The sequence below is a fragment of the Ipomoea nil genome, unplaced genomic scaffold, assembly GCF_001879475.1.
Source record: "Ipomoea nil cultivar Tokyo-kokei standard unplaced genomic scaffold, Asagao_1.1 scaffold1834, whole genome shotgun sequence".
NCBI lineage: Eukaryota > Viridiplantae > Streptophyta > Magnoliopsida > Solanales > Convolvulaceae > Ipomoea > Ipomoea nil.
Window position 1 is genome coordinate 4,700,123 of NW_017618262.1, and position 18,663 is coordinate 4,718,785.

Below are 18,663 nucleotides of genomic sequence, written 5' to 3' on the forward strand. Positions count from 1 at the left end.
TAGTATATTATAAATTCGTTTTTAGTGTTACTGGCCCTGTTTGGTAAAATGGTTGTTAGTTATTAGCTGATTGTGTTAATTAGAGGGTATAAATAGTTGATAACATTAGCTAATTATAGAAAAGTGTTTGGTAAATTAGCTGTTAGCTGATAGCTGTTTGGTATAATTTCTTTTCTCAAAAAGCTAATTGAAAAAGTTGCTTGGAGTAGATTTTTGAATTTTAACCTTTTGGAGTTGCAAAAAGCTAATTAACCAAACATTTATATTGATATTTTAACTAAATCAAACAAGAGTAAATACCCAAAATGGTCCCTCGACTATAGCTAAATTCACAAATTGTTCATCGACTTTCAATTTCAACCAATTAAGTCCCTAACTTTGCAATTTTGACACGATTTGGTCCTCCATCTATTTGACCGTTTGTTGACCGCAATCTTTGAGGATATATATGTAGTTTCACGTGCAAAGCTCAAGAGAACGCTCTTGGAGGTGACATCGTTGTTTCGGATGGGGAAGTGCTTCTTCGCTTGCTGCTTGGGGATCACGAGCCGGTTCAGCTTAGAGAACGCTCTTGGAGGTGACAGCGCCGTTTCGGAGGGGGGAAGCGCTTCTCCGCTTGCTGCTTTGGGATCCCGAGCCGGTTCAACTTGCCTATATAGCTTGGAGTCACGGCTTTCTCGAAGAGCCAGTCCAGGGACTTCGGCAATCTATCTATCAAAAGTTATAATCTCTCCGGTATGGGGTGCAGCGCCGGCAGTGGATTCAAATGTAACAGTGCGGTCTAGAAATGCAACCGGAACCTTAAAAAACCGACGATGGACCATGAAATTACCTATATATCCTAAAAAAGTGCAGTCAACAAACGGTCAAATAGACAAAGGATCAAATTGTGTTAAAATTGCAAAGTTAAGGACTTAATTGGTTGAAATTAAAAGTCGAAGACCAATTTGTAAATTTAGCTATAGTCGAGATACCATTTTGAGTATTTACTCTATAAACAATTAATAGTTGTCAAATAAGCCAAAATTGACCTATAGGCCAATTTTTTACCAAACAGGGCCACTATCTAAAAATGAATATGTAGTAAAAAAAAATGGATTTGCAATATACTAAAAAGGGTGAATCAATGATTTGGTCCCTCGGTTATAAGCGACTTGTCAATGTAGCCCCTCAATTGCGTATTCATCGATTTAGTCCCCGAAAATAATTGTTTTTCGTCGATTCAGTTCCTCTGGCCGTTTTCCGTCTATAAGCCGGCGATAGCTCCGATTTGTCATGGGCAATTTAGTAATTTCCTGTATTTAGTCTCTTAGTCTCTTAGTATCTTCTTACCAGTGTTGAATTTGGTAAGTGTCGAACCAAAATCGCAGCCCTAAATGTGTTTCCCAACCAAAATCCACCAAATCCGAGCAAAATCGTAGCCATTGGAGCAAATTCGAAGGCATTGGAGCACCACCATGACGAGTTGGAGGGTTAAGGGTGGAAGTGGTTTTAAATGTGAGCTTAGCTGTAGGATTGGTGGTTTTCTGGTGTTGAACAACCCTGAACTTATTAGCTCACCAAGAAATGAGCCACCGCGCACGGTGGTCCAGAGCCGAAACCCCACGACCTGAGCCCTGATTCGAGCCTTAATTGCATTTTACTCATCGCCGGAAAAAAGGGATTGCTGAAAAAGGAAAAACTTTTCAGACTTTGGCCTTTCCATTCAAGAAAATGTCAGGCGATGGCAAGAAAGCAATATAAGGGGAAAAAAAAAAAAAAAGCTTTCTTTTCCCTCTTCTCTAGCTCTCTTTCTTTCTCTCTCACAACCCGGACTATTGGCTTGTTGTTATTCCTCTCTCTAAAGCCCCATCTTTGAGATTCTGACCATTTTTTTTTTAATTCTCTCCTCTCTCAAGAACAAGACCAGTTCTGCTACTACTTTTTTCAAGAACAAGAACCTAATCAGAGCTTCTAATTCATTCTCATTTCTCAAAGGTAAGCTATAGACACATTTAAACAAATGCGTATTCTTCTGTAATATGAGAATCCCTAATTTTACTGTCTTATTTATTTATATAGATACAGGCAGCCACGCTCGCATCTGTGTGTGTATATATACATCATTATCTACACACATACACACACTTGTATATGAATCTGAAGGAGGGCGGAGAGTTTTGAAGGTGGATGAGAATGGTGGCGCAACAGTGGAGAGTGGTGGCGACTAAAGACAAGAAATGACTAAATTGCCCATGGCAAATCGGAGCTATCGCCGGTTTATTGACGGAAAACGGCCGGAGGAACTAAATCGACGAAAAACAATTATTTTCGGGGACTAAATCGATGAATACGCGATTGAGGGGCTACATTGACAAGTCGTTAATAACTAAGGGATCAAATCGTTGATTCACCCTACTAAAAATGATATTGTATTGATAGCTCACATTATAATGTGGCTCATGGTTCATGGTATAATTTGTTGTTTAATTACAAAAATCTTTAAAAACAACACTTTTGGTTTTATTTATCAAAACAAATTTTTAAAGAATGAATTGTATCTTAAAGATGATGTGAGCATCCATTTGGGTAGCAATTTCCCACAAGTCTCCAATGATAGAGACATGCAAAATGACAGATTCCTGGATTGGATCTAGACAATTAATTAAGGTGAGCATTTAAAGAAGATACAGTTAGTAATTACTTGTAGAAATAAAATGGAATCTTGAACCCAGATTCAATCAAAACATGGCCCATTAACTTGCTGTGTGCATGTCATTTCTACCTATTGTATTTGAGTTGCCATCATTTTTTTTTCCAAGACGATGAGCCGAGAAATTTATAACCACTATCTGAAAGTAAGTATATATATATATATATATATATATATATATATATATATAAAAAGTAAATCATGTTTTGTATAATGCTAACAAATCACACAAGAAAGATAAATCATTTTTATGTAAAACAAACTTTATCCTGCTCATGATACGTTTTGATGAATTAATTAGGAAATTGAGACATTAGATTAATTAAAACACGGGACTATGTGGTCTAATGGTACCCGGGTTGGACTTTCATTTGGAAGGTTATGAGTTCAAGCCTTAGTGGAGGCGTTATTGGTTCTTTGTGTTTCAGTAGGTTGAGAAAGTATATGAACAGATACTACAATGTAATAGAACCAGTAACATTCAAAAAAAAAAAAAAGATTAATTAAAACACGTTAGTCACACTTTCTAATTTTGTTTAAATTTTTTAAAGCATGAACATATTTTAATTTACCTAGCCAATCAATTTTATTAAAAAAACATATTTTTGTATGTATAGTTTAAATCGAATCAACGTCATATACAACATTTTTTTGTTATATGTGAAGGACCCAACATATTATTAGACACAAATGCAAGAATACAAATTAAAAATGTGCATATATGCATGCATTTAATTGCTATCAAAGACAAATACAAATAAATTTCAAAATTTATATGATATATATTAGACTCGAATCGAAGGACATGGGGTGAAACTAACTCAACCCGACACAAAAAGATAAATCCTAACCCAAACCTCGTGGTTGGCCATTGCATCCAACCCAAGTTGGGGACGTTAGGTATAAGTGGGTTGTGGTCGGTCCGAGGCCCAGGGCGTCTAAGTCGTGTAGATTGTTACTCAGACACATGGTGTATAAATAGTAGTGCGTTTATCTTGTTTAGACATTTCATATCTATTAAAACATACTTTTTATAACCTTCAAGTAATTAACGTGAGCCTACGATTACCTTGTCTCTTTCAAACATTCTCTTTGTTATTTACCTTCTTTGTACTTAAGTTAATTGCATAAGTTGTCAAGTACCTTAATTGTGATTTGATGACATCACTATTACCTTTTTAAACGAAAGTTAAGGTCGCTGGTTTGAGTCACATTCCAATCAAGAATGTTGACATATCATATTGAACAGATCGATATTATAAATATGTTAGATTGTAGAAAAAAAAATTAATTGATTAATTCAGAATGTCTATCATTATAATTATAATATTATAATATCCAAACAAAACCTAAACGATTTTGTTGTTCTTCCAAACATTCTTAATCGTCGTTTAAAACAACTGGGTGGGAGAAGCACGGGAGTAGTTGGAGCATGAAACGTCAATAATTACGCGCTTTATTTCCGTCGTCAAATGTGAAATTAGTGTTGCATTCATATCATTCATTCTCGACAAATCCCTATATTGTCAGATCTCCTTAATTAATTAATTACGTTATTACTGTATGACTTGGTCCATTTTGACAACATGCGCATCTCATCATACTATATATAGTTTAAGCTTTGGTGTGAGATATTTTAGTGTATATATATATATATATATATATATATATATATATATATATATATATATATATATATATATATATATATATATATATATAGACTTGCGTTCAAATGAGGATAAGTATATTATAGAGGACTGTGAAGACAGATGTAGTGTGTGTCATTAGTTTGTATGTCGTGTGCATGGCCGAATATAGTCGTGTGCCACAGTTTGTATGTCGCGTACATACATTTGTTAATTAATAGAGCCTGAGTTCGAAACTTGATGTCTACATGTATTCTTGTGTGCCATTATGTATTAAATTGTGTGCCTGATAGTAATTTGTTGTGTGCCCCATTATTTGTCCTCACAGTCCTCTATATATTGTTGTCCTCATTTGAACTCAACCATATATATATATATATATATATATAGGGTCAGGTTCGTATGAGAAGAGGTCTTCCCGTGCGGTTAGTGCGGTATACACCATTAGGTATGCATAAATGCACCACACAGTGTTCGAAAATACACCATTATGTGTGACGTATTTTTTTTTGTATGGTACATTTTTTTACATTTCATTCTGATGTATTCTCGAACATTGTATGGTCATTTATACATATCTAATGTTGTATGCCGCACGGGAAAACATGTTCTCACAGGAACCAATATATATATATATATAATTGCTTAATTGTTTAGATCTTATGACATGACTATTACGGAGTATTACTTTGTTAGAAGTAGGTGAGTCTATTGGAGTCATTGGCCAAGGCCTAATAGACTCACCTACTTCTAACAAAGTAATAATAGTTAGATAATAATAATATTAATATTTTTTTTAACAGCTAGAGGCTTTCTTAGTATTAGTTTTACTAAAAGAAAGTTTGATTGGATTTTACAAATATGATCTTAGTTAGAATTTTGCCAGAATAATAACAACAATTATGCCATAGACTCGGACTCGAATCTAAAATGCACAATTTACATACTGAATATTCACAATTTGAATTGTGGACATACAATATGTAAATTGTGAACATTCAGTATGTAAATTGTGTACTTTTAGACTCGGATTTACAGAATAATTTGCCAAGTAACAATATATGGGCTTGATTTTAGTATCTCACATGTCTAATTGGCTGGGTTTCAAAACCCTCTTTTTATACGATTGCATATTTTTTGTCACCAAGCTACAATCAACAAGGAAGGATAATATTGGATGTCACTCCTTTGAACGCGTGGCAAATATCTAGAGCACAATACAAACATAACAATAGTATCTATACATATCCCTTGAACGAGTGGTAGACATCCAATATTTAAATAGAAATAATGATTGTTAGGATTATACGAAGTGGTCACAATTTAATAACTAAACAATGAAACCTCTTAAAGGTACGGTTATTAATTTTTCAATTCAATACAAAGATTCTTTTTATAGAAAGTGGTCTCAATTAGGTAGTACACTTGATATGCACATGTCACCTTCTCTAATTTTTCAATATAGAGATTATTTTTATGTTGGCGTTCAAGATGTTTGCCATGCGTTCAAGGGAGTCCTATTTTATTCTCTACTTCTCTTAATTTTTGAATGGGGTCTCACATTTGGCTTGCAAAAATTGATGAACTTTGATAAGTTTCGTTATTATTGGTTCATTGAATTGAGACCATTTCTTATATATAACCCTAATCATCATCATCATTATTTCTATTTAAAAATTGTATTCCATTTGATGTTTATTTATCGATTAAATGATTACATATAGAGATTTATTTTGTTTTATATAGAATATTTATTTATTACCGAAAACAAATTATATACAGATTCAGCACATTATATTGGTATATGTATGGAGTAACATGACGAACATTATCTACAAAACTAAGTACTTGCTACGTACGACGTTGTTTTCATTTACTTTTGTTTTTTTAACTCCAAAACCCAGACAACAGTGGCCCCATGAAAACACTACTCCATTCATTACAACCATCAGTGACCATGTGAGGTTGCAGCTACGGACTCACCCGCCGGTGATCAAACTCTCAATATTCCACTACCATACATCTCTCAAACTATTATTCAATTATTGGATAACTTGTGTATTGAGCATATTATAATAAATGAACATAAATGTCCAATCTAATTATTAGTTTAGACTTTTAATTTGATATCAGAATCAATTTCACGCCAAATGTCAAGTAATCGATTCGCACACTGTGTTGAGATGGAGTACACGTTATATATATATATATATATATAAAACATGCACAAGCCTTCTCACTAACCACATTTCAGAAACCCAATTAAAATGGAACATACCAGGTGCGGGTATAGCTTCCCGTACAATTGTGCGGTTAGATCTGAATCGTTGATCAAATCTAGATCAACGGTTCAAATCAATGAAAATTAAAAAAAAAATGCGTGTGTGGAAGTAAGAAGCATAAGCTAAAAATGGCGCACCTTAAGTGATAGAAACACGCACCTTAAGTTTTAGATCTTAAGCACAAACTCACGCACATTAAGCACAAAACCCACGCACATTAAGCACAAAACCCATGCACTTTAAGTATTAACTCACAGACCTTAAGTTTCAACAACTACTGACATTAATCACTAACCTCACGCACATTAAGCACAAACCCTACGCACATTAAGCACAAACTCCACTCACATTAAGAACAAATCTCACGCACCTTAAGCACAAAAGCCCACACTTTAAGTTTTAACAACTACTCACATTAAGCACAACCCCACGCACATTAAGCACAAAACTCACGCACCTTACGCACAAGACTCACGCATCTTATATACAAAACACATGCACATTAATCACAGAACCGCTCACCTTAATTTTGACCTAGATGCAAAAATTACAAAATTGCCACCATTTTTTTTTTTAAAATTTTGATAATCCTGGACGTTGATTTAAGCGAGATGAATGGCTCAGATTAAACCGCACAATCGCACCTGGGCACCCTAACGCACCAGAACCTATTTATATATATATATATATATATATATATATATATATATGTGTGTGTGTGTGTGTGTGTGTGTGTGTGTGTGTGTGTGTGTGTGTGTGTGTGTGTGTGTGTAGCATTAAATGTTATATAAAATTTATATTTATGTTTAAATTATTAATAGTTTGAGTAGCTTAGTTGATTAAATTTTAAATTTGAGATAAAAAAAAGTGTATAGTAATAGGTTCAAATATCATTAGCACGATTGTCTTATCTTCACTTATTTTATATCTTTCATTATCTCCCAAGATAAATTAAATATTTGTTAGTCTACTTAATTTATAAAAATGTAAAGTTGATCTAACTAAAAAAAAATTAAAACTAAAAAGTATTTATGAATACAGTGTTATTCAAATTATTTTATCTAATTGATTATGTTTCATATTTTGTCATAAATATTTTCACATTTTCACCTACTCAAGTTTATTTTTGATTTCGACTCTAACTATCGTGTAATCTATCAAAAACATTTTATTGTAATTTATAATATATTTTATATTTTAATCTTATTATAATTGTTTGATATTTTGTAATTGACATATCTAATGTCGTTTAAACTTAGCTCCACTCAAATAATTTTCTGGCACCGTATAATTAAATAATTTGCACCGACACGTCTCGAGATCGGAACATGGAGATACGGGCACTGCAGTAATAATGCCGTGTGATATTCCTGGTAACCCTGTCCAAGTAGGAAAATGATGACCCAATAAATATATTTTAGTTAAGATTATGATTTATTAATTAAGTGCATGGTTCCATGCATGAATTTGACTATAGTTAATTAGTACACACCAATATTTAAGTGTAATTAGATTCAGGATTTTAGAAGTTTATGAACATGAAGCTTCCGACAGTCCTGGAAAATTTTAACGTTTCCACACGTTTTAAAGTCTATAATGTAATGCACCAGAAAATTTGACGATTTCGTGTCTGCTTACACAGATTATTATGGTGGCGTGCCCTTTAAAATAATAATAATTATTATTATTATTATTATTATTATACTTCAATAGAACTACAATAATGAAGAATAGTTACAAAAAGGATAACAATTGGAATTAGATAACTTTATGAGTATGGCAATGTAAAATGTTACATTCATACAAAGAAGTTAAGTTGGGGTATAAGTGAAATATACATTCAAACTATTTGTACTGATGTTATTGACCTGAACTAAAAATAAAAAATAAAAAATAAAAAATTCAACATAACACCTCTGGTAAAAGATACAATTTGACTATTTTTACTTGATACAACCGGTTATCATTAATTTGGCTAAAAACTACGTTGCCAATATATAGGGATGTTTGATAAATAACTGATAGCAGATAGTTAGCTGATTGAGTTAGTGGGTTTGACTAGTTGATAATATTAGTTGATTGAGTTAGTAGGTTTGACTAGTTCATAACATTAGCTGATTGTAGAAAATTGTTTGGTCAAGCTGTTAGCTGATTAAATACAAATGACTTTCTCAAAAATCTGATTGAAAAAATCATTTTGAGCATCTTTTTGAATTCTAGCATTTTGAAACAATAATTTGTTACAAAAAATTAATTAATCAAACACTTATATTGATTGTTTAACCAAGTCAAACAACGAAAGTGATCAAATAAGTCAAACTTAATTGATAGACTAATTATATATTTTACCAATGAGGGCGATAATTTTTTTAGATATTTCATTTGCCACAAGTTATTTCTTATATATATATATATATATATATATATATATATATATATATATATATATATATATATATATATATATATATTGCTTTTATTAAAATCATGAAATGAAATTTATATATAGTCTATTTTATTTTTCATATGGTCACTTAAATACAACTTCATATTAAAGGAGAAAAAAATTACTAAGTATTAATATCTAGTATCTAATTAAATGTGGAGTAAATTTTTTCCATATAGATACATAGTTGAAAAATCATGAAGTGTTTTCTTATCCAATATTTAATATTGATAATGATAATGGTGTTCTTGATTATGGAGAAGGGGGCTAAGTCCTGTTTGGTAACATAGTTAACTTATAATTCAATTTTGGTTTATTTGATCACGACTAACTATTTGACTTGGTTAAACATTCAATATAAGTGATTGATTTTTGTAACAACTTATATTGTTCCAAAATATTAAAATTCAAAAAGCTGCTCAAAATAGTTCTTTGAGAAAGTCATTTTGAATGTAATCAACTATCAGCTGACAGCTAATTTACCAAACATCTTTCTACAATCAGCTAATGTTATCAACTACTCAAACCACTAATCCAATCAGCTACAACTAACAACTATTTACCAAACACCCCCTTTATCTTTTATTTTTTAAAAGAAAATCTAGAACTTTAAATCATCTTTGAAATTATAATATTTTCAAAATCTAATGTACATATGTCTCATACTCTTTGATTTAGTGAAAAATTTATAACCACTATTTGAAAGTGCGCATTGAATAAAGTCAATCTTGTAATCCTAGCTAGCTGGTCGACTAAAACCAAGAAAGCTATTAGACTACTCATACAGGACGTCAGGAAGTCAAATTTATAATTACTAAGTCTACTACCTGATCAACCTGATTGAGATTACGACATAAAATTCATGTCTTGTTTGCAACCATAACGATGCAACTTCAAATGTAACATGCCAAGTAACAAATTAGCTTAATTGTGAAACTGTGATGGTGCATGGCATATACTTTGCGTTAAAATAGATATAATGCATTCCCTTTACTCTTGATGGATTATCCCTGCAAAAAGCTTTTTGCTTTCTTAGTCCATTCTCACCAGTCATGCATTATCCATCCTGCAATCGACAGTAAACCACAACCTTCTTATTTTGTTTTATTTTTTATACATTAAATTTCTCAGCTTATGCTAGATTAATCTTAAGTCCAAAAATCACTTTCTCGCAACCTTTTTTTTTTTTAACAAATGACATCTTGGTAAGGCACATATTCCTCAATCATCATCATCATCTATCCATCTCTTCATAATTGCTTGAGATTTCAGCAATCAACTGGAATCCCAGTACTCCATACTTCAATTCTTTGGGGTAACTAATTTAATTACTGCTGTAACTGTAAGTACCCTGCAGTAAAAGTAGTAAAAATTGAGTCTTGGAGTTACCTTGAAGTACCCTATAAGCCATGCATTTTTTGATCAGAAAAAGTTACTGGTGTACAAATATTTCTGACTTCAGTCTCTGGGTTGATATGATTGAGGCACTGTGGAAGGTTAGAAGGAATCATACGTAAATTCTGGCAATATAATCTCCGTAAATAATTGTTTTCTAAGGAAAGGGTCATAGGTTATCCGGCGGCTGTGGTGCAAGAACCAACTGTTTCGACGGCGGAGATGTGTCGTCGTCAAAAACAGTGAAACGCCAAATTCGGTGTTGAAAGTTAGAAAAAAATTTCTGGTTTGGACAGAGGACCAAACAGACGGTAAGAACGAGGGGGTTTATTATTTGTGGAATCTTATTCCAAAAATAAAAAATAAAAATTTGTGGAATCTCTAACTGCCCGATAAAATATCTGACTGCTGCCCGGCTGTCAGCTCCTGTTTCCGGTTTCAGCGTTTCTCTGTCACGGTCAGCTGCCCTTTTACCCAACTTTTTTCCAATATATTAAATTCTTGATCTTACATCTAACTTGTTTGGCCCGCCTTTAAAGTTACTGCAGAGGTTAATCATAAGTCGTACAATCAATTCACCCATCAGATCTTATTTACCTAATCTTTAAGTAGGTAAGAAATCAACTATGCTGAAGCCCTCCTTTAAAGTTACTGTAGAGATAAATTGCAAATGGCACAATCAGATTTTATTCGTCTGGCCTTTAAGTAGGTGACGAGTCAATTATACTGAATCCCGAAAGGTTAAACTTGTAACTTTATGATTATTAATCTAATATTCTTACAATTATGAATAGAGTTGTCCACCAAATTACCATCTTACCCTTTACGGGCAGTGGCTCCCAAACTTCAACTCACGCACACAACTCTCCAAGTCTTCCAAAGTCTCCTTTACAGACGCCCATAACCGGCATTAAATATGTAGGAGCTCACACTTTCCAATTCCGCCACCACTCCCCTCTGCCCAAGCCGCCGTGGTGCAGGGGTGCCTCCTCTTCTGGGCTTCATCTCCCCCCACCGTGAAAAAAGATCGCAGCTTTAGGAATGGGTCAGGGGCTGAGTTGCAGAACGAGTGATGAGCACGGGCTGTTCACCGCCGTGCAGTGTGGAGATGTGGAGACGGTGGAGACGGTGTTGGGGAGAGAGCCAGGTCTCATCCACCACACCACGGTGTATGATCGCCACTCCGCTTTGCATATAGCCGCCGCCAATGGCCAGATCGAGGTGGGTTCTTGGAAATTTTCAATCTTTATGACTGGAACTTGGTGACTTGGTGTTCTTGTGGGCGTTTTGATTGATGGGTGTTGATTCCCTTTTCAGGTCGTTACTATGCTCTTAAACCGATCTGTTAATCCAGATTTGTTGAATCGCCACAAGCAGGTTCTGTTTCGTTTCTGAGCAGTTTGTTTGGAAAATTTGTGGATTTTTTTTTTTTTTTTCCTTTTCCTAATGATTGCTGATGGTGTTCTTTTTTTTGGGTGATTTTGGATGGTTTAGACTCCATTGATGCTGGCTGCAATGCATGGAAAGATCGATTGTGTGCAAAAGCTCATCGAAGCTGGGGCCAACGTAAGCTAAGCTACCCATATTCCATTTCATTCCATTTATAGTATTAATTTGAATTGAATGTGTGGCTGATCTTGGAAAATTTAACAGATATTAAAGTTTGATTCACTTCATGGGCGAACTTGTTTGCACTATGCTGCTTACTATGGCCATTCCGATTGCCTTAAAGCAATTCTCTCTTCGGCTCGTACATCCCATGTTGCTGCTTCTTGGTTAGCATCTAGCTGAAGATTTGGTTTCTTTGTGTGATTCTTTCCTTTTATGGATAGAGTTGTTATAAAGAACTTTCTAATATTATCTTGTGGTTGAATAAAATAATATCCCAGGGGGTATGCCAGATTTGTGAATGTTAGGGATGGTAAGGGGGCAACACCTTTGCACTTGGCTTCTCGTCAGAGACGGCCCGAATGTGTTCATATGTTATTGAACAATGGAGCTTTGGTTTGTGCATCAACTGGAAACTATGGGTAATGATATGGAGAACTTTTTGGTTCTTTGGTTCCTAGTTTTCCTTTAGAGTTTTGGATTGAGAAATCTCGTGTTACAGTTTTCCAGGCAGCACTCCTCTTCATTTGGCTGCGAGAGGGGGATCTCTCGATTGTATCCGTGAATTGTTGGCGTGGGGTGCAGATCGACTTCAACGAGACGCTTCTGGGTACTAATCTTTCCCTCTTTGCACTAATCTTTGTGATTCTTGATTATATTTGTCTCTAGCATTGTCTATTTTCACTCTTTCGTTGATACCCACAGTGCTATGATTGGCTAAGAATTTTATAGTTTTGTGATTTATCAGTTATGAAGACCAATCGTTGGTTTTATGAAGCTTTATAATTGAGTATATTGACCTCGTGTTTTACAGGAGAATACCATATACGGTTGCTTTTAGGCATAACCACAGGACGTGTGCGGCTTTGCTGAATCCCTCATCTGCAGAGCCGATCGTATGGCCTTCACCTCTGAAGTTCATTAGCGAGCTAAATGAAGAGGCAAAAGCTTTGTTAGAGCGAGCTCTGATGGATGCTAATAGAGAGAGGGAAAAGAGTATTTTAAAGGGAACATCGTACATGCTACCTTCTCCATCTCGTTCTGAAGCAGGGATCGAAGACTATATTTCAGAGGTAAATTAAATAACCAATCTTGGTAGAATATGTTTAGTTAGTTGAGTTGCGGGGAAGACTCGGAAACTCTGCAACATAGGCAAAGTTGTTGGAATCCCGATTAAACGATTAATACCAATTTTGTCTCAATGGCTTGTCATAATGCTTAAATAAAGCAATGATTTTTATTTTTCACATTGCTTGGGGATTTGGTACCGACCATTTTTGTCAAAATTTGAAATTTTAGCGAGTAAAACTTGTAAAAGCTGCAACCTTTCTAATTGTGGAAAGAGTAGTATTCACTCGAAGATTTTGATCTTTGCAGGCCAGTGATTCAGAACTATGTTGCATTTGCTTCGATCAACTCTGCACGATTGAGGTACAAGACTGTGGGCATCAGATGTGCGCACAATGTGTGCTCGCTTTGTGTTGCCATAACAAACCGAACCCGACCACGACCGTAACCGCTGCACCTTTGTGCCCTTTCTGCCGAAGCAGCATCGCACAATTAACCGTCGTAAAGGTTAACAATGATGACAGCGACCACGATGCCTACTTGAAGGTGAGGAAGTCTAGGAGATCCCGAAACCTCAGCGAGGGGAGTAGTAGCTTCAAGGGGCTATCGGCAGTGGGATCGTTCAGCAAAGTGACCAAATCGGGCAGGATTGCTGATGAAAACGACATGATTGATAAGCCATTAAGCCTTGATTGATAGCCATCGAATTTGGTATCTCAAGAATCAAGATCTCCAACTTGGCAATCAAGAATTCAATGTGGGGTCTTGCTGCACAAGTGGTATATATCTATTATAGCTCTCTCTCTCTCTCTTTTTCTCTCCATCCCCTTTGTAGATTTGGGGAATAAGCAAAGCTAAAATGATTGCGAGCTCCAGGTTGGTGACTATTATTTGTGTGGGTTGCGATATTTGTTGTAAATTTCTATTTTACTTCAGCTGAAGAAGGTTGGTGCTGTTAGCTACCCAGTTAGATCAAGAATTCCATATTCTTTCCTCTCCTACCCAAAATCCTCACACCATTCTTCATTGCCTTCCACCTTAGCTCATCCCTTTCTGTATTAATGCTTAGGTGTGAACTGTGAGGTGTATTGTTTCATTATCTTCTCTCCCCTCCCCCCATTACTGTAAGAAATGAATGGTAGATGATGATGTTGTATCATCATCATCGTCATCGTATAATATATTAAAGAATATAAGCTGCAAGTGAAAATCTTGGTTTGGTGTTGGCTAATTGGGTGTCATGTGAACATGTTTTTTTTTCTAGTTCAATCAGTTGAGCATATAACCATTAATGTGCAATCTAACTATCAGCTTAGACTTTTAGTTGAGATGGAGCACATGCTTCAATTCTATTATTTGGGACCCAGAAGCCATGATCTGATGAAAATGCATAATTTTAAATTGGGTGAATTTCGAAATCCAATCAACTAACTGTTGTGGATGTAAGCAAAGTTGATTGGAATGGGATTGTTACAGTTACCCAGAATCAAGATCTGTGATGAAAGATGAATGTGAACTGGGTTTGGTGGAGAAAGAGCACCAAACATAATTGAGGATTTGAGGGTCCCAAGTTACAGTTAGCCTTTTGTTTTCATACGTTTGTTGATATTTATGAAAGGGATGTATCGTAGGTAAGCACGTATATCTATGTTTTGACGCATATATGGTGATGTGTTCATTAAATCTATGAATCCATAGAAGTTTAGATCAGCTAAGGTTGTAGAATAGTTAGAAGTTAGGATTGATGTGTCTGGTGGTAGGATTATAAGTTAGGCTGATCAACTGCCACCCATACCCATTATTGATAGGAATCAGCTCCACTTTCCATTAGTCCGCTGAGGGATCATCTTCTAGATTATCATTCATTTGTATTTTTGCAATAGTCACTCAAATTTTCCCCGTTATACTATGGACCAGGGTTTATATTGCACTGTGACCCCGATATAAAAATTCTGTACATTCAGTTAACACATTCTATACTTATAGTTAATCATTTCTGTACATATAAAAAAATAATTTGATAATTACTGACACATAATATGATAACTACAGGTACAGAAACTATTAGTTACAGATACATAATGTGTCAACTATAGATGCAGAATCTAAATGTTATTTTTGGGCCAGTATTTTGGTATTGTAACTCTAAATCTTTACTTTATGTATAATTTATGCTATCACCCTTCATTTTTAAACGACATATAGTCATATTTTTATATGCCATGGAAGACTCGTTCTAAATGTGGAATGCAGATGATTGCTGACTTGTATGCTCGATCAGCCATATTCAACAAGAGAGGTTCCTTTTCATAGTCCACTTGAAGGGTTGAATTTTTTTATTTTTTTATTTTATATATATAGAAGTATTTAAAAAGAGAAGATATTTAATGAGTAAAAGATATTTGCAATTGTTTTAAGATTAATTTAATGATGTTTGACTGGAGAATGTTATGCGTGTAACAAGAACATGATCACACAAGAACAAATTAAACCAATTATCTGCAGACTACCTTTTTTAAATTGATGATTTATTAGCAAAGATATCGTCATCTCTTCCCCAGCGGCTCAACTATTCTTTTAATTTATAAATATTCAAGAATTGTTTGATAATTGAAAGCTGAAAATATCTGTGTAGCAGGTGGCAAAACATTGATGTGACACAGAAACAAACATTTCTTGACATTTGGTTGCCACCAAAAAAAGTTGAAATTTCACATGACCCGACCGGAAGATCGATGAAAAGCTTTTATAGGACGTGTGTAGTACGATAAATACATAAAAACACAGACCATTCAACAAACCTCATCTATGATCTGTCTCTGTTTATCTTTCAATTTCACATCTTTCATACAAAACCAAACACCTGTGTGATCAATTGAATAAGTTGAAATTTAAAATAAGATATCATAATCGAGTCTCACCTCATACATTATATATCTGTTCTTGAAGTTCTTGAAGTTCTTGTGAGTTTACTACTCAGAGTCGTGTTTTTTTTTTTTCCCGATAACTATTCAATAAAAATATGTTTCAACATCACTAGTTCACTACAAAGGAGTACTTTTTTTTAGAAATTTCAACAAAACAAACAATGGGAAAAATATGAATTGAAAAGTAAAGGGTCTAATAAGCACAATGTTTAACCACAAATGCATGGGAACAATACCAGTGGAACACCCTGATGATCTTGTTCAGTGTCTAAAGACCTGTTGCCCGGGGCCCTTCCAGCCCATGGGCTCAGCTGGGGAGGGGCAATTCGGTCATTGGCGAAGAGTGAATTCGACGACTCTCGATCGTGCTGCACCAAAGCGTATTCGTCTGGCCCGTAGATGAGAGGGCTATGGTGGCTTCTCCGGTGCCCATTTCCAGCCCGTCTTTCCACAGCTAGAAAATGGCCGAGCGATGCAGTGTTGCTCCTTATGGCGCTCTCGCCATCAGTGCTGTTTCTCGGGCACAATGAGAAGCACCAGGCGGCTCCGGGCCTCCTAGTGTACTTCTTTCCGACTACTTGATTGGCTTCAACACTCGAGGGTCTTCCCCTCGTTGATCTCCTCGAGAGGTTCACGATTCTTGAAACGCCAATTAGGCTTCCTAAGGTTGTGCTCCTGTCATGGAAGAATGACCCTGTGGACTGGAAATCACATTTCCACTCGTTTAAGTTTTGATACTCGAGGAACAAGATAACGTTGGAGCAAAAACCAACTTCAAATACTTTCTGACACAACATTATAACAAGAATGAAGATTGAATATCCGATTAAGTAGTAATTAGTCACTAACTCGTACAAAAATGAATTAATTATGAAAGAATTAGATAACCAAACTAGCTTGTGGTAACAGATGTTAAACGGTATTCATGTCGTGTCTTATCACATTGAGCAAGAATACAAGAAAGTGCAGGATTCAAAACACAAATATATATTACTAAAACTAATAATGTAGAGAATCTACGAAAGGGAAAAGAAAAAAAAAAAAAAAGAGTATTTAAACTATTTCAAGAATCGAACTGACCTCGCTGTCCAAGTCCGAGGAGGAATCTGTAGAGGAAGCGGGGGACTCACTGAGTAACGTGTTGAAAGATGTCGATCCAGACAAGTAGTCTCTGTTTCTCACTACCCCTACCCTTAAATTCAGAGGCTGCAGTCCCAGAGGCCACCCTCCTTCCTGCAATCCATCAAATCAAATCATTCAATCTTTTGAAGAAAATATTTATAAAAAAAAAAACACAAAAAGATAAGGACAAGAGCAATTTGTGCAAGAGGCTTCATAAACCCAGTACCCATCTTCAGAAAACTAATCTACAACAAGCCAAGCAGCCCATATGGGTTATTCCCAAACAATGAGGGTCAAGACAACATAGTACCTGTTGAGCCATAGGCACCACTGTCCTACTACTTTTGCCCTTCTGTCTTGAAATGATTTTCAATCAGTTAGTACAACCTCAATGCCTAATGACAAACAATCAGTGAGGTTACCTAGCATAGGATCCTAGGATAGGATTAACCAAAGAAGAGGTGTCATATCCTAAGTTTATTCCACCAAGCAGAAAAATGCAGATTAACAAAAGAAAGATAGATGCTTTACATGCAGAGATAGAAGATGGGGTCTTAAGAAACAAAGGGGGAATGGAGTCAAAAAAGAACTTATGATTCCTAAGCAGTAATAATGTGGAGAAGCTGTTGCTTTTGCTCTATTGATGCCAATAAGAAACAGGAGAATAATTATGTGTAGAAAAAGGTGGATAAAGCAGACAAACACAAAACCCTTGAGGCTGCTAATAAAGTAGCCAAAGCTGATCCAAACCTTGACTGTCCTAATCAAATTAATGGCATAATTAACAAAAGAGAGATACTCCCCTCTAGGGTTTTATTAGTTTTCCCTGTCTGGCTTGTCATACATGCAAAGCTTTACCCGATTCACGAGAGAATCTTGAAATTATATATTCAGACATTCAGTACTACCATGTCTAGGGGCTTAACTTAAGTAAGATTTAAGGAACAAAAAAAAAAAAAAAAATGGTTCTTGACAATAACTTTCATCAAACTTTCTCTCCCATGATTCCATGAATCAGGTTTAAGTAAATGGACAGATTTGAGATTTCCTACCTGCAATTGCACCCACTAAATCCATGAAATTGATCCAATAGAGATATGAGAGTACCGGCTAGTAGTCTCTTTTCAGGAATGGAAATGATTGAAGCTTTTGACCTGCAAAGGAAGAAAAAATGAGCGTGGGGAGTGGCCCATTGGATAGAAGGTCATTTTCTGCTGGTTCAGAGAGAACCCATTATAGACAAAGGCGCCTTTGGGGCAGGTACGGTGATGGAGACGATGCAGGGATCCAATGTTGAAGTGAAAATGATTTGATCTTCCATTAGGCGTTGAATGATTGTTCTGCGCAGCCTCTTGGGCCGCTGGTCGCTCCTTTTTCCATGAATCAAACGGCCTGCATTCCATATCTGGCCCAAACCGATTTGCAGACACCTTTTCAACAAGCATTTGAGCTTTTAGCTTTACATTATAGCCTT

General features: G+C 35.3%; 2 protein-coding genes across 6 annotated transcripts; one reads left to right on the forward strand and one right to left on the reverse strand.

Annotated features, from left to right (window-relative positions):
• Nucleotides 1-11,333: 11,333 nt before the first annotated feature.
• Nucleotides 11,334-14,353, forward strand: LOC109193126 (putative E3 ubiquitin-protein ligase XBAT31). Its single transcript, XM_019343951.1, has 8 exons — nt 11,334-11,685; nt 11,782-11,841; nt 11,959-12,030; nt 12,118-12,239; nt 12,354-12,494; nt 12,575-12,682; nt 12,887-13,145; nt 13,450-14,353. The coding sequence occupies exons 1-8, from the start codon at nt 11,506-11,508 to the stop codon at nt 13,834-13,836; spliced, it is 1,329 nt and encodes a 442-aa protein (XP_019199496.1). The 5' UTR covers nt 11,334-11,505; the 3' UTR covers nt 13,837-14,353.
• A 1,808-nt stretch (nt 14,354-16,161) lies between these two features.
• Nucleotides 16,162-18,470, reverse strand: LOC109192777 (uncharacterized protein At3g17950-like). Of its 5 annotated transcripts, none has more exons than XM_019343482.1 (4): nt 18,242-18,470; nt 17,500-17,541; nt 17,148-17,300; nt 16,162-16,768 (listed from the first exon to the last, which is right to left on the reverse strand). In XM_019343482.1, exons 2-4 carry the CDS (start codon nt 17,509-17,511, stop codon nt 16,277-16,279), a joined length of 657 nt encoding a protein of 218 aa, XP_019199027.1. In that variant the 5' UTR covers nt 17,512-17,541; nt 18,242-18,470; the 3' UTR covers nt 16,162-16,276. The 5 variants fall into 5 exon arrangements, with proteins under 5 accessions (XP_019199027.1, XP_019199026.1, XP_019199025.1 ...); XM_019343481.1 differs by having other exon boundaries at nt 17,500-17,545; XM_019343480.1 differs by lacking the exon at nt 18,242-18,470 and adding an exon at nt 17,612-18,197.
• Nucleotides 18,471-18,663: the final 193 nt, after the last annotated feature.